This window comes from Oratosquilla oratoria, chromosome 43 (assembly GCF_046742065.1).
Source record: "Oratosquilla oratoria isolate Oo_2021 chromosome 43, ASM4674206v1, whole genome shotgun sequence".
Lineage (NCBI taxonomy): Eukaryota > Metazoa > Arthropoda > Malacostraca > Stomatopoda > Squillidae > Oratosquilla > Oratosquilla oratoria.
In genome coordinates, this window is record NC_134819.1 from 28,770,561 (window position 1) to 28,787,052 (window position 16,492).

General features: G+C 40.3%; 1 protein-coding gene across 1 annotated transcript; it reads right to left on the reverse strand.

Moving 5' to 3' along the window:
- Nucleotides 1-1,853: 1,853 nt before the first annotated feature.
- LOC143022051 (uncharacterized) lies at nt 1,854-9,788 on the reverse strand. The gene is made up of 2 exons (XM_076179986.1): nt 9,652-9,788; nt 1,854-3,944 (listed from the first exon to the last, which is right to left on the reverse strand). Exon 2 carries the CDS (start codon nt 3,816-3,818, stop codon nt 2,706-2,708), a length of 1,113 nt encoding a protein of 370 aa, XP_076036101.1. The 5' UTR covers nt 3,819-3,944; nt 9,652-9,788; the 3' UTR covers nt 1,854-2,705.
- Between the last annotated feature and the right edge of the window lie 6,704 nt (nt 9,789-16,492).

Here is a 16,492-nt window from a genome sequence, read left to right on the forward strand (position 1 = left end):
GAGGAGGGTAATGAAGAGAAACACATAGCAAAACCCAAAATTACAATTCCACTTATTTTGCAAATGCGTTACCCCAGAGACATGCTTGGCTACTCTGTCCTAAATCTAATAAAATGTATTGATGGACTTATTTAATATAAAAAATAGTACATTAAGGCATTTCTCATAATAATTTTAAAAATATGTGTATGTTGTCACCCGGAGCACAGAGATCAGCAATCTTCAAATTGGGTGACAGCTGGATGAATCGTATGACGCCAGGCACCACGGTCTTCAGTTTGGTCTGACCAACACTGATGGTCAATGTGGCATACAGTGAAGGGCTTCTTGAAGCAGCCCTTGTATCGTTTCTTGGGGGCTCCTCTCCCTCGATGACCGGTGGAAAGTTCGTAATACAGGACAATCTTTGGTAGACGATGGTCTTTCCTTCTGGAGACATGCCCTGCCCATCTGAGCTGGTATTTCAGTAGCATACAAAAACGGAAGAAATAATTCTGGGTTGCTTGCCGCACTTGACGAAATGGTCCTGATCTCAAAATCGTATAATGACGTAAAAAAAAATCCTGTTTCATCAGAGAGCCGACCTCAACTTGTAGCAGGGGGCAAGGACCGGAACGAATCACTTTCACGCTTCGCCATTGTAACTATGTGAAATGAGGTCGCAGGAAGCGATCATTCATAATCTCGGGAACCAAAACCGCTCCGAGCTCAGAGAGTTTGGTACCTCCAGTAGCCGAGCGATTTAAGACACCGGCTCGCTAGCCTCTTTGCCTCAGAGCGGTAGGTTCGAGTCCTATGCGCGACGGCCATAAATATTATCTGATTGACGTCGCTGTCCACTACCAAATATCTCACATAGTTACAATGTCGAAGCGTGAAAGTGATTCGTTCCGGTCCTTACCTCCTGCTACATGTTGAGGTCGGCTCTCTGGTGAAACAGGAAATGGAGTCGCAGGTAGCGATCTTTCCAAATCTCGGGAACCAGTAGCGTTCCAAGTTCAGAGAGTTTTGTACCTCCAGTAGCCGAGCGGTTTAAGGCACCGTCTCGGTAGACTCTTGGCTTCAGAACAGTAGGTTCGAGTCCTATGCGCGACGGCCATAAAATTATCTGATTACACTGGTGTGTTTCATGTGGCACAGCTTAAAAGCGCAATTGCTAAGGTGAGAGTTGCCTTAAGACATGTGTTCAGGTGTTGTAATAAAACAAATTTTCTGTTTATTTCATCTAAATATTTCTTTTGTACAGATCAAGTGGCGTTCCACTCGTCCTTTAATATATTGGATTCAAACTTGAATTAGCCCCTAAAATTAATGTTTATCAACGAGCTGATCTCAAATAATAAAAGCTACATCATAATGTATAAAGATTACAAAGGAAGAACATGCCTTATGGTCCATAACTAGGTCGGATGCGAAAAAATATATAATAAATAATGATAAACAAATAATAATTTATTACAAATTAGAAATAAAACAAAATAAATATCAGGCATAGCAGTATATTGCATAGGTGTTTATCTAAATGAATCTTTATAAAGTTCGAACTGTAATACATTGCACCGCATCTGCAGGAAGTGTATTCTTGGTGAAATTGTTTCTACCCACTTCCAAATAAAATATAATTCCTGACAGTTTGAGACCATTATTCCTACTATGATTTGTATTCAGAATGAAAATGAAGTGGATAGCCTTACATTTATTTGGGTTAAAGTTCATTAGCCACTTTTCAGACCAGGGTGCGTTACCGCTGGACAGGTAGTGCGTTACCGAAAATCTATATGTATATACGTGCATTGTATATATATATATATATATATATATGTGTGTGTGTGTGTGTGTGTGTGTGTGTGTGTGTGTGTAATACGCATTGACGGAAATGCAGCCCAGATTTTTCGGTGACGCACGACCTGTCCGGCGGTAACGCGCCCAGCGCTGCTGGTTTAAGTGATTATTTGCCATTCCGCAGTCTTGTATAATCAGCAAATATGGAAATCATAGGTTTGAGTCCGTGGTCTATATCACTATTAGATCAGTAATGGGAATATACAAAAAGGAATTTCGATGCATAAATAAAAAAAACACATCTAAAAACCACAATAAATATTAATTACCAAACAAAACTCCATTTCTCATGCAAATGCGCTACCACATAGTAATTACACTAGCCACTCTGTCCTGAATTTAATCAACTGTATTGTTTGAATTAAAGGATAAAAAATGAAACCTGTGTATGCTGGGAACCAGAGCAGAGATCAGTATTAAACATTTTATTTACATCAAAGCCACAGCTGGTATTTTCTTATTCAAAACATAAATTTACATGGAGCATAAGCTAGCCACTCCCCTCGACTTACAACAATAAGCTGATAATAAACAAGGCCATCAACTTCAGCCTAACCTCCAACAAAACTACTCCATTGGTGTGACTTTACCGCAGCGTCGTTACAAAATTCATACAGTACATTTTCATACATAATCCCCGAGTTAAAATAAATTTGGTAGCAATTGTAAAATGAGCTAGGTATAAAGCTTTTTCAGACCATCAGGTCGCATTCATGGGTCCGAGTTCAAATCTAGCGACTATCGCATCATACAGTTCGTCTTACGTGTGAAATGTGTAATGTATTGTCACATTAGATAGGTCTCTTATATGGGTAATCACGTGACTTTTGAAGGCATATCGTAAGAAAACTGCACCACACGGTTCATACTGGAATGACCTTACAAATATGTCGCTTGAGATCATCCTTTCTTGAGAAAGAAGATTCGCACTGGCCGCACTGAAAAGGTTTCTCTCCTGTGTGGGTGGTCATGTGACTTTTGAGACCAGTCTTTAGCGAGAAAGCTGCATCACAAAGGTCACATTGGAACGGTTTCTCGCCTGTGTGGGTCAACATATGCCGTTTGACACCAGCCTTTTTTGAGAAAGCGGAATCACACATGTCACACTTGAATGGCTTCTCTCCAGTGTGTGTCATGACGTGAAACCTCAGATGACTCCTTAGTGGGAAAGCCGCATCACAAAGGTCACACTGGAACGGTTTCTCAGATGTGTGGGTCAACATATGCTGTTTGACACCAGACTTTCGTACGAAAGCGGCATCACACATGTCACACTGGAAAGGCTTTTCTCCCTTGTGAGCCATGACGTGAAACTTGAGATGAACCTTTTGTGAGAATTTAGCACCACACATATCACACTGGAAAGGCTTCTTTCCTGTGTGGGTTAAGACGTGGCACTTGAGTTGATTCTTTTCTAAGAAAGCTGCATCGCATATGTCACATTGGAAAGGCTTCTCTCCAGTGTGGATCATAACGTGACGCTTAAGGTGACTTTTTTGTGAGAAAAATGCATCGCACTTGTCACACTGGAAAGGCTTCTCTCCAGTGTGAGTCCTCATATGATATCTAAAAATAGATTTACTTATGAAAGCTCCATCGCATACGCCGCACTGGAAAGGCTTCTCTCCAGTGTGGGTCATCACGTGACGTTTGAGATGATTCTTTCTTGAGAAAACTGCCTCACATAAATCACAATTAAAAGGCTTTTCTCCAGTATGGGTCGCCCCGTGACGTTTGAGATCAGTCTTTCTCACGAAAGCTGCATTGCACAGGGTACACTGGAAAGGCTTCAATCCACTGTGGGTTCTCATGTGACGCTTGAGACTACCCTTGAGTGAGAAAAATGCATCACATAGGTCACAATTAAATGGCTTTTCTCCAGTATGTGTTATCCCGTGACGTTTGAGATCACCCTTTCTTACGAAAGCTGCATTGCACAGGCCACACTGGAAAGGCTTCTCTCCAGTGGTGGTCATCACGTAATCTTCTAAATAACTTGCGAGATAGCTGTCCCACACACGTCACTCTAGAACCTCTAGTTTTATACCGAATATGAATGTGCAGATAGTTCTTCCAAAGAAATGTTGATAGTTACCCTCGTCCTGAAATGAAAATTAATTATAAGATCGACATCTCATACTTTGATATCTTGTATTAACAGGAGTGTTAATTTTCCATACACATTATGCCATACACTTTGTCACGACTCACTTCTGGGTCAGGCTAATCGCGACACGAAAAAAAAATAAGCCCGTGCGCAGTTCGGGCGAATGAGAGTTCATGCAGGATAATTAAATTCTTCGTTAAGATTGAATATCATTACACTAACAAAACAACACGTAAACATAAATGAACATAGAATAATAATATAACAATGCTTATGACAATAAACAAAATATTCAGATTATTTACCAAGTAATTTGTATAATCAGGTGGTGAAACGAAGTCTTGATTATTGTAGACGAATCTTTCCAACCGTCACGAAATGGTTTAAGTTGAACGATAACTTCTGGTACGGGCAGTTTCGGGTAGTGGTGGTTTGAAGTGAACGATAACTTCTGGAAGGGGCAGATTCTAGTAGTTGCTGTTGTTGTTTTTTCTGGTAGGAGATGCTTCTGGTAGTCAGGAACAAATTTATAGTTGTTGATGTTTCTTAATGGCAGAAAAGCAGAAGAGTTTCGTCGTTCGTAGTCAGTCAGCAATCAGGATAGTGTCCGATATCAGAGAATAGAGAACTATTGGAATCGGCCCGTAGTTATGATCCAAAGGACTTGTTTAGCGGAGTTGTCGTAAATCGACAATTCGTAGATAATTCTATGTAGATTCATATGGGCCCTGGGCTTCAGCTTCTCTTTTCTTCTCTTTCTGCTATGACTTCTGCCGACTTCTGTATTCTCTTGATTTCTGCGATCTCTATGCTCTCTTGACCTCTGCGATCTCTGTGTTCTGTCTCGATCGTCCTGGCCCCTCTTTTATATACTAAGCGAAAGGGAGCCAACGTTTCAAACATGGCTAAACGAATCCAAACTAGGCAGTTTATGGGCAGCAGAACTAGCTTTTCTCTCCAAAATTAGGAACGTTTCTGCTTCAATTTACCTGCGATCAACAGACTTGGTATTGCGCAATTATGAACAAGTATATACACATATAAATTTTACATTTTGTTAACATATATTTACGCAAGGCGAGCCTTAAAATTACAAACAGGGGTCTTTATTTACACAAGAGCGTGACACAGCACAACCACAGGATTCTATTCACGTCAAGGACGTGACACCTTTTATATCTAGATTAATCAATCCATTGACCTATATCTCTCTCGTAGAATAACTTAAATAGACCTTATATTTATGTCACCCCTTAACATAGAAAAGTTAAAGCACCAAGATATATGGTGCTATATACACATTCACACCGCCACGACCAGAGAGACTAGTACTCTAAATCCACAGCAGTCTGCAGTTAGGCTCACAAGAACAGAATCTAAACATGACCTGCTCTAGGAAGCTTCCTTTATTTCATCCCACTCATCTGACTTAAGGGATGTGAGTCACGTTTACGATACACTTGTAAATAGTGCGTGTTCTTAGTTTAACAAAACGCAATACATTAAATTTATCAAACAAATTGCAGTGGTACTATATAGTTTTGGCACATTTACTAATGAAACAGTCCATTAGGGGGTAAAACCTCTGAAATACCTACTAAAATGATTTCGATAATCATTATGTACTCAGAAGACACAACCAGCTACCACACGTTCAATTCCAGTGAACAAGGAGGTAGCAAGATGACAATGTATAATGGGGGAACTAGTCATTCATTTTCGACCTATATGATGAAACACAAGGGCATTGTATACCCAAGTCTGCTCATCTTTCAGGGCGCCTGGAACATCTCCCTAACCAGTTGTAACAATCTTTGTGTTATAATACAGTAATTTAATTATTATTATTATTATTATTATTATTATTATTATTATTATTATTATTATTATTATTATTATTATTATTATTATTATTATTATCTTTCTGAAACCTGTATTTGATATTAGTATTACCTTCGTGTAGGTGTCCCTGCCTATCGACATAAGTCAATATAGTTGGGTGCTTTAACTTGACCGTTTCCCACATTACTGCTTCTTTACAAAAACAAAGGATTACAAAGGAGGAGCATGCCGACAGGAGACCTTTTGGTCTATAATTAGGTCATATGCGAAAAAATATAATGGTAAATAAAATGTCCATAATCTTGCATTTATTTCTGTTAAATTTCATGAGCCAATTTTCAGACCATTGCTGTAGTTTATCTAAGTCTTCTTGAGTATCTAATTGGTTTAAGTGATCATTTGCCATTCCGTAGAGTTTTGTAACATCAGCAAATTTGGAGACAATAGATTTTAGTCCGTGGTCTATATCATTTATATATACTATAAATAGAAGTGGTCCAAGAACAGAACCCTGAGGAACTCCACTCGTAACATTTTTCCATCTAGAAGTTTTGCCATTTAGAACGACCATCTGTTTTCGATTGTTTAACCAATTAATTACTAGTCCAACTTAATAGGCTATCATTTATTCCGTTTGAAGCCAATTTAACAAGTATTTCGTGGGGGACGGTATCAAAGGCGTTTGCAAAGTCTAGATATATTAAATATATATTGTTTCCTTTGTCATAATTCGTGATGACTGTGTTGTAGAATTCGAGTTAGTCACGCAAGGACGTTTCCGTCTGAATCCATGCTGACTATCAGCAAACGGTTACTTTCGTTCGATAGCATCTCTGATGTTAGTTTCCATCATTTTTCCTCCGATTGAAGTCAAACTTATACGCTTAAAGTTATTTGGTTTCTTTTTGTCACCTTTTTGAATATGGGGGTAACGTTAGCTAGTTTCCATTATCTTGGGATATCTCTAGATATGATGGATTTCTTAAAAATAATTTATGGTGGAACATAAATATAATTTTTCATTTCCTTTAAGATTCTTGGATACTAACAGTTAGGCCCTGGTATTTTATTAACTTTGAGTTTTTATATACACCTTTAAATTTTTCTTTTGTTATATTTACCGTAATAAGTTCTTAAATGGACGCTTTCCGAATAAGCTCTTTATACAAGAACTAACATTGGGTACACATACCAAAAGGTCATTAATCCCTAAAAGTGGGGTGAACGAGTCAAAGCACCCATCTTTCTTCTACCCCACAACTTGTCATTATTTCTACCCCTTGGGTCATCCAATACTTATAAAAACTTATTCTTCCACTCCCAAGCAATAGGAAATGAGAGACCCCTGATAGAGAAAACGCCTGTCAACTGCGGCAACCCACTGGGTTTTTGTTGGGTTGCCTTGCTTCCTGGCCACGGTAATAGAACTATAAACAACATTCTCATGAGTTGAACACGGTGTTCATTGAGCTACCGCGCGGTTCACACAATGCTTAGCAGAAAAATTATTGCTGGAACAACTTAGCATTTTCTTTTGAGTGTTTCTAAACATTCCAATATTATCTCCCAACGGTCCACCACCTATTTTTTTTTTTTCTATTCTAAATAAAGTTATTAGTTACACTAACATTTCTGCAATTAACATCTTACAAAAATTTAGTTATAAGTTCGAATCCCGCACCACTCTCCGATTCCCAGCAATGACTTAATTGCTTAAACAGTCCAAATCCATATGGTATGAGTGATTGTTTCAGCCATAACCACGTGCCTACTGGCCTAAACCCATTACCTCCCTTCTTGGTAAAGTTTCCCCAGAGGTCCACCATCCTTGCTTCAATCAAGAATGTCAGATTCCGTTTCTTCTTCTTCTTTGTTATTCATGTGAATTTGATTCCACAATATAAGCTCACAAGACAAAAGCTCACACCCTTAATGGAAAAAACCACAAAGCTCATAAGTCAAGCTCACAGTTAGTTTCATTTGGACATTTCCCATTTGGACGCTCCACTTTTTCGGCGGTACCAAAAGTACGCTTTCAAAAAAATAAATTAACACATAAGTAAATAATAAAAAACTGCTAAAATTAAAATCATTATCATATAAGGATTTACTATCATTACAACTTTGCATTTTTACTGTTACCATGATGAGTGAACATAACTTAAAATGTCTCATTCTCATAGTCATATACTATGAATGGGCGCAAGGCGTCTGCAGGAATTTTGTACGGGTAGGGATGCAACATTAAAAATATTATGCATATATGATTAATGGTATAGTAACTCTCTGTGTGTGTGTGTTGGTTGTCAGGCCGGACGGCCCTTCACCGCTTTCACTATGCCTCTCCAGATGGTTCTATCCTCTATTAATTCTTTCCAGTCCTCTCTTGGTGCCACCCTCTCCACGTCCTTCTTTACTCCATCTATCCATCTGTACTTGGGTCTCCCTACTGGTCGTCTGCCCTCTACTCCTCCTATCACCTTCTTTGGTAGTCTGTCCGCCTCCATTCGTACGCACTGTCCAGCCCACCTTGCTCTTATTCCCCGTATTTCATCCTGAGTGTACGGTTGCCGAGTCTGATCTCAATTGAATTCCTTGATTAATGGTATAGGGATAAATCAATATACTCATTTCAGATTGGCCGCGTAGACATATACGTACATTACCTCCATGAGTTACATTTTGACTTTTATCAATCATACACTGATATAACTTAAAAATAATGATACTGTGGGCCTTTGCATCAGATTGGAGTAAACATTTCCAATATTCAATTGTTTATTTGTGAAGACATCCTGACAGATTGTAAGAAGAGTAGAGGGAAACACATAAGTAAAACAAAGGGTTTATTCTTTGACCAGTTTCACACAGTGGTGCTTCCTCAGAAAGAATGTTTATTTGTATCATATGATGTATGATATAAAATAATCTAATAAAACAAATATAAAAGTGTAAGTTTTTGTCTTTTTCCATTACGGGTGTACGATAAAAAAAGAATAATAAAAAGTGTAAAAAAGTGTTAGCTTTTGTTGTTGTTGTTTTCCCATTAAAGGGCGAATTTTTGTTTTGTGAACTTTTGGCTTGAGCTTATGTCTATGCACCAAATACTGATTTTTACCGTTAGTCACTTTTACATGTTTTTCGGAGGGACACTCACGCGAATTAATTTCGTTACAAATGTCACTAAAAGCACATGAATAGATTTTTAAAAATATATATTCAATTCTGACATCCTTGGGTAAAAAATTCCCTACAAACCTACCGTATCACCACATAACGTACGGTTAGGTTAGGTTAGACTAACTCCCAACCCCTCTCTCAACCACCAAAACAAGCCGGTAGGATTAACTTCTACAGGTATCCAAAGATAACTTCAATATACGTCAAATTTAATTTATGTGACAAATTCGTGTCTTGTGTCAATCTTACTCGTAAATCAGAGACGACATTTTTGGTCACATTATAGTGAATGACGCTATTTGTGGAACCTTGTGCTATATCACAAACTACTTAATATTCTGGGAGGCAATAGTTCTTTTTTGTAAGACAGGGCTTTCCTTGTATTTTGGGAATTCTAGACCCAAACCCTGCAGCACAAGAATAAATTAGCCTTACAAACGTACTCACTCATTTTTTTATTTGTATCTATGGTCGTTCCTTGCTTAGCATGCGAGAATGTAAACACTGAATAAGCCTTTGACTCCATTTTGTCTATGAAACTGGCAGTGCCCATATACGATCGGAACAAACATAAAATCTGGCAACATACGAGCAATTATGAGGTAAGAAAAATAACCTCTGACAATCAACGAATACATGTACACGTTTAACGAATGCCTGGTATATTGCTTATTCATTACCTTTGTGACTCAGCTGTTCTTGCAAATTTGAAGACACTTTTGGATCTCATATACTGTATATCTAAGGAATCTCAAACATTCTCGACAGTTTTTACATAGCAATCTCCTAAACACAAGTTCACAGTGTTTACTTCTTGCCCAACAAATCTGAAGTTACAATCTTACATAGAAAACTCAGATGCGTGATTTATGAAGGGGAGACTTTTTTTAATTTACACTCCGTAGGAAAAAAAATATATACTTTTTTTTTTTACAAATGTGTACAGAAAAGAGAATTATGGAGAAGATGTACTTCTTCCACGAAATTTTCTTATATTGCTTGATAAGAAAAAATAAATGGATTGTAACGATTGGGCGATGCTGGATGACCTCCGATGTGCGGATATATAAAAGAGGGTTATTGCCAATTTTGCATGGGCGATAAACTAAAGGGTGATTGATGGTGGTGGCTCGGGAGAAACGAGCAGGGAACTTGGACGGCGGCGCCGACTCCTGCGATTAAAATCACCAAAAGTTGAGAAAATGGTAGGAAAGGTAGTAGTTGAGAAAAGTTGGAAAACGGAAAAATCTTTAGTGGGAGGTAAACTGAAATGAGATGTAGTATAAGAGAGAGAAAGGAAGCGAAATTTAGTCGAAGAAAAAGTACGTGTAGATATTTGTGCGTGGGGGCGTAGTTATGTTCGTGAGAGGTGTGTATATCTTAGAGAAGTGAGTAGAGTTTACTTTCCGCGTGTGGTGTTAATGATTAACCCCAGGTGAGGCAGAGTACGTTCCTGATTAAACCCAGGTGAGGCAGAGCATGTTCCTGATTAACCCCAGGTGAGGCAATAGGCTTTTAGCCTCTAACAAGGCAATGGGCGATATCCGAGGCGTAGTCAAGAGAGTGGATCCGATGGCATTGCGGGGGGGGGGGTTGATTTGTGTATCTCTTTTCTTCTAAGCACAACTCTGAAAGCAGACAATTACGTGATTCAGGAAACGTGTGTACCTGTCAGAAGTGTAAACCCGCTCACCAACATCAGCGAAGAGACCAGGCGTGTGCCATACCGGTCGACAGGAAAAGAGACTAAAGGTCATGATAAAATATTCCCCACGACCGGCCGGCGAAGAATTATAGGCGTTGGTTGAGAGAGCTCGAGTGAAGGGCGACGACCTACCTCTGCTGAGCCAGCGAGTGTGTGTATCTCTTTTCTTCCAAGCACAATTCTGAAAGCAGAGAATTACGTGACTCGGGAAACGTGTGTATTTGTCTGAGGTGTAAGCCCGCTTGCCAGCGTCAATGAAGAGGTCAGTGTTTGTCCCAGACCGGTCAGCAGCAAATGACAAAAATTTCCGCCGCGACCGGCCGGCGAAAATTGATGGGAGCTGTTGAGAAAACTGGAACGAAGAGCGACGTCTGACCTCTGTGGAGTCGGTGTTGGTTATGGACTACCTAGGACAGACCACCCGCTCGAACGGGATCAGTTTGTGTGGGAGGGGAAGAATGCCTGTAAGAAAATGAAAAGTTAGTAGTGTAAAAAAGAGGGCTATTGCAAATAAGCGCTTTTTGCATGAGCGATTAGCTGAGGGGCGGTTAATGGTGGTGGCTCAGGAGAAACGGGCAGGGAACTTGGACGGCGGTGCCGACGCCTGCGATTAAAATCACCAAAAGTTGAGAAAATTGTAGGAGGCGTAGTAAAAAAGGTTGAAAAACGGGTAAAATAGTAGGTGGTAAACTGAAATGAGAAGATGTAGTATAAGAGTTAGAAAGGAAGCAAGTTTTAGTCGAAGAAAAAGTACGTGTAGATCCCTTCAGTACAGTGACACCGGGAGTAAATCAAAGGATATACGTTAACAAAAAATTGTCCAGTATCGCCAGACTTTACAAAACGACCACATGTTGAAGGACTTTTCTACAAAAGGAAATCGGCAACAAAGATGTAGTGCCCTGAGACGGTATGATTATGAGGCACACCTGAAAAATACCTTATATTTCTCGAATTGCGAAGATTGAAAGGCGACTTAATCGAGGTCTTTGAGATGGTGCACAGAAAGGACATCATTCAAGGTTTATTCAAATTCAGTGCTTTGACACGGGGAAAACATAACGCAAGAGACCAGTTCAAGATAGTCAAGCGGAGATCAACACTGGAGCTAAGGCGACGAGTACAAGGAGCGTCGTAGATCAGTATGACGACATAGAAAGCGGCTAACTACAAACCAGAGACGGCTCCTTGTCCCCGTATTGACATCCATCGACGACATCTATAGCTACTTGCAGGAGTTGCCCTGTGGATCAAGGTAATCTAGGACGTGACGCCCGGGCATCTCCAAGATTTGGAACAATGCATTACATGTATGTCCATAAGATATAATATGAATGGAACGTGATAGATGTATTTGATCATGGAAAAACTAAAATACTAGTTTTTATTTAAAGCTAAGTTTAAATCCCAAACTTTGGCTTGGGTTAAAAAAAATATGCACTTATTACCGTCGGCAACACTGATCCAGCATAACCACCAGGCTTCGGTGCTGGCGAAAAAATAGGTTTGTGGTGATTCTCCCCCCCCCCACACACACACACACGAAACCGTCACAGCGATACTGCAGCTCTAGCCAAAAATAACCAAACCTTCTTCTTGCCCAGCCGAACAGGTCAAGAAACGGGAAAAATATGTTATGCTGATGCAACAAGAAGACTGCGCTGCCCGAGACTGCATGTATAGCTATAATCATCGTACCGTGAAAATAGTATATATTATTTCAGAATTATCACACAGTGAAAACATTAGTCTTAAAAATTAATAAGAAATAAATGAAAAAAAGACAAAATCGCACAGCGTGCTAGACAATAATTACATATCAGCTCTGGCCACGTTAAGTACCGTACATGAGTTAACGGAAGGCTTCGGTTATGTATGATATGTATATGTATGAATTTCTGACAGACGAAATATCATACATAACCGAAGCCTTCCTTAAACTCTTGTACCCCTCAGGTCTTCTACACAAATTAAAAAAACAAAGCATGATATCAAGAACAAGTAGTCAAATAACAAAACGACCAAAGAGGATTACCTGGTAGTACCATACTCAAAAGGAGCAGAAGTAATTACTTTCTATCCACAAAGGGTATACACATAGCACATGCAGCAGGATTAAGAATCAGAGACATAGTGAGTAAGAATGAGAACAAGAATATCATAAACCAGAACAGCATTGTATACAAAATTCCATCCAGAACAGCATTGTATACAAAATTCCATGTGGAGGATGTCCGGCCACATACTACGGAGAATCATCGCGTGGCATCGAAAGAAGAGTGTACGAACACAAGAGTGATCTACGTCACCACAGAACTTCCAACTCTTTGGTGGTACACGTATATACACACGGACATCTCCCCAACTGGAATAACGTCGAGGTTCTCCACAAGGGACTGGAAAAGAAATTAAGAAAAACCATAGAAGCCGCACACATCACAACAAACCAAGTCACCAATCACCGGGAAGGACACGATAGCCTAGCGCGACCTGCAGCTAGTTTGACCTTAGCTGCGCTAGCTCGCAAGAGATCGTGAACCACTAGCCAATCAGCGGGCTCCATTCCCAGACGGCCGGCAAGATGAACCAGTATTGGGGTATATATTGTCCACAAATTCTGATAGTCTGTGGTCTCTCTGAGGAAGACATTCGTCGAAACGTTAGAGAATATTCACTCCTGCATTATCCTGCGTCCCCTTGCCACCTCCCACTCATATACATGTATATATATATATAGATAAATAAATATCTATAAATATAAATATCTATCTATATATATATATATATATATATAGTTAGGAAGTAGTTCTTACTACTCCCATCCTCACCTCTTCTCTGGCCGTCCCGCGACCTTGTCCCATGGGACAAGCTCGCACCACCCAGCCGCGTGACTCGACCCAAAGCGCCTTTGAGGCCCACGAGTGTAACAAAGTCTCCTTGAGGAGCACACGTGCAGTACCAGCATCAATCAGCGATGACTAACCTGCACCTCGGCCAGTCACGTGATGATGAACACCACTGGATTCATTTAGGAACGCATAACCTCGTGTCTTCGCAAGAGCATTTTGCCCCCGACTTCCCACTCATCATACTTGACCGCATACAAAAAAGGAACACGGGTCATGACCTGCCCGTGTATATAAAGAATGGACAAACGCCGAAGATTCAGATCGCCTAGGAGCACCACACGTGAGCCTGGCTCGCTGCTCCTGCTTTCTCACCTCCTCAGCTACCTCCCCCGCAAACAAACCAAGTTGGGACACAGGTTAAAACTCACAGTCGTCACCTCCCTCGCTGTCTCGTCCCCTACCCCCTTTTTCACCCCCTAGCGCGAACCCTATCATACTCGTAACATTGGCGCCCAACATTCATTGCTAAATAAAACCAACTCTCTCTCCATCAGAGTTTGTTTCAATCAGCCTAATATATATATATATATATATATATATATATATATATATATATATATATATATATATACATGTATATATACATGTATATACATATATATATATATGTATATATATATGTATATATATATATATATATATATATATATATATATATATACACTCATCCCTCGTTTTAATTAACGGACAAAAAACGGGGAACATTGACTCGATAATGCCGATGGTCCGCAGTTACCGACACTACAACTACATTACGAATAAAAGAGGAATAATACAGTATTGTATATATAATTAAGCGCATCATCCAATATGGCAGTGTAATATCTGTACACTGTAAATATACACTTTAATGCAGTAAAAAAAATTATGTTCAGTGCTGGCACAACTCCGTCCACAGCATGTAGGACTACTACTATCATGAATTATACAGGGGTGACCAACCCTGCCACGGGAAAATGTAACAGCTTTGAAAATCAAATGTGTCTTATATACCAGAATATTATTTTAGTACTCCCCAAAGTCAATAATAGCTAAATATATTATAACTTTCTTTCTTTTTTATCCATTGCAATTTGAAATTACCGATCATCTAAAAACGTCGTCTGCTTCAGCTATTCTCGTAAAACCTACCCGTGACGCCATCTACTCCACCCACCCTAATCCTACCCTCCCACTCTACCCCTCCTCCCTTCCCAGCCTACTCCATCTCCCCTTCCCACCATTGCTGTAGTTTATCTAAATCTCCTTGAATATCTAATTGGTTTAAGTGATAATTTGCCATTCCGCACAGTTTTGTATCATCAGTAATTTGAAGACATTATATTCACTTTGCAATTTGTTTCTATGGGGGTGTCACTCACAAATTTGTTTTCCACTTTTTCGTTTAACGAAACTTATTACATACATACATACATATACCAAGGCTTTTTCCCCCTTACAAGGGAGGTAGCCAAAAAGGAAAAGGCATAAAATCATTCCCACCCGTTCCATCCCCGAAAACACTCCACACCCCTCCATCCTCCCTCCCATCTTAGCACCTCCTAGATGACGGGTCATCCCTGCACCCTGTCCACTGCCCTGGGTCAGAAGCAGTGTCGCAAGACACAGCACATCCACAGCAAGGCCGCTTCATTAAATCGGCGACCCCCCCTCTCCGTCCCCCCATATAAAGGAGAGAACGGGGAGAAATCCCTTCGGGCTGCGTCAAAATTTTGCTCACACACACTACCTCACCCCTCATCCCCCCGTCCATTCCACCTCATGCATCACAACATCTTCCATATACAACCATTCTCCATTCACCCCTGTCTTCTGTCCTCTCCCGTCCTTCCTCAACAGACATTCCCCTCTTCCCCAAAGCCCCCTTCACCCTATCCATCCATCTCATCCTAGGACGTCCCTTCATGTTCATTCCCTCCACATCTGCCTTCCATACCTCCTTTACTAGTCTTTCTTCACTCATTCTTTCCATGTGTCCAAACCATCCTAATACTCTTTCATCAACCCTATCTCCCAGCTCCTTTTCCACCCCTGTTCTCCTCCTCACCTCCTCATTTCTCACTCTATCCAGCCTAGTAACCCCCATCATACTTCTCAGACACTTCATCTCAAACACATTCAAGCTCCTTCTCTCTTCCTCTCTTATGTTCCATGTTTCTGTTCCATACAGTGTTGTTGGCACAATCACTCCTTCATACAGTCTCCTCTTAGCATCCATTCCCAAATTTCTGTTCCTCATTACACTTTTTAATCTACCAAGGCATTTACTCGCTTCTCTCAATCTACATTCTACCTCCACCTTTACTCCACCTTTTCCTGCCACATTTGCACCCAAGTATCTAAAACTATCCACTTCCTCCAGTTGCTCTCCCTTAATGCTCACTTTCACCCCTTGTATATCTCATCACCTTACTTTTACCCACATTTATCTTCAGCTTTCTTCTATCACACACTCTCCCAAACTCTGTCACCAACTTCCCCAATCCCTCCTCCGATCCTGCCACAAGCGCAGTGTCGTCCGCAAACAACAGCTGGCTCACCTCCCACTTTTCTCCATTTTCTTTAACCATCTCCAATCCCTGACCCACTACCCTTGTATTTACCTCTCGCACTACCCCATCCATGTAGAAGTTGAACAGCCAGGGTGACATAACGCATCCTTGACGAAGTCCCACCTTTACCTCAAACCACTCACTCTCTCCATTTCTAATCCTGACACAAGCTCTACTACTCTCATAAAAACTCTTGACAGCTCCGAGAAGCTTTCCTCCTATCCCGTATATCCGCATAACCTCCCACAGTGCCTTTCTGTCTACCCTGTCGTAAGCCTTTTCCAGATCCATAAAGGCCCAAAAAACATCCTTCCCCTTTCCTATAGCTTTCTCACATATCTGTCTTACCACAAAA

Bases quoted from the DNA above. Each gene is read 5' to 3' on its own strand.
- LOC143022051 (XM_076179986.1), bottom strand. From the start codon at position 3,818: ATGACCACCACTGGAGAGAAGCCTTTCCAGTGTGGCCTGTGCAATGCA.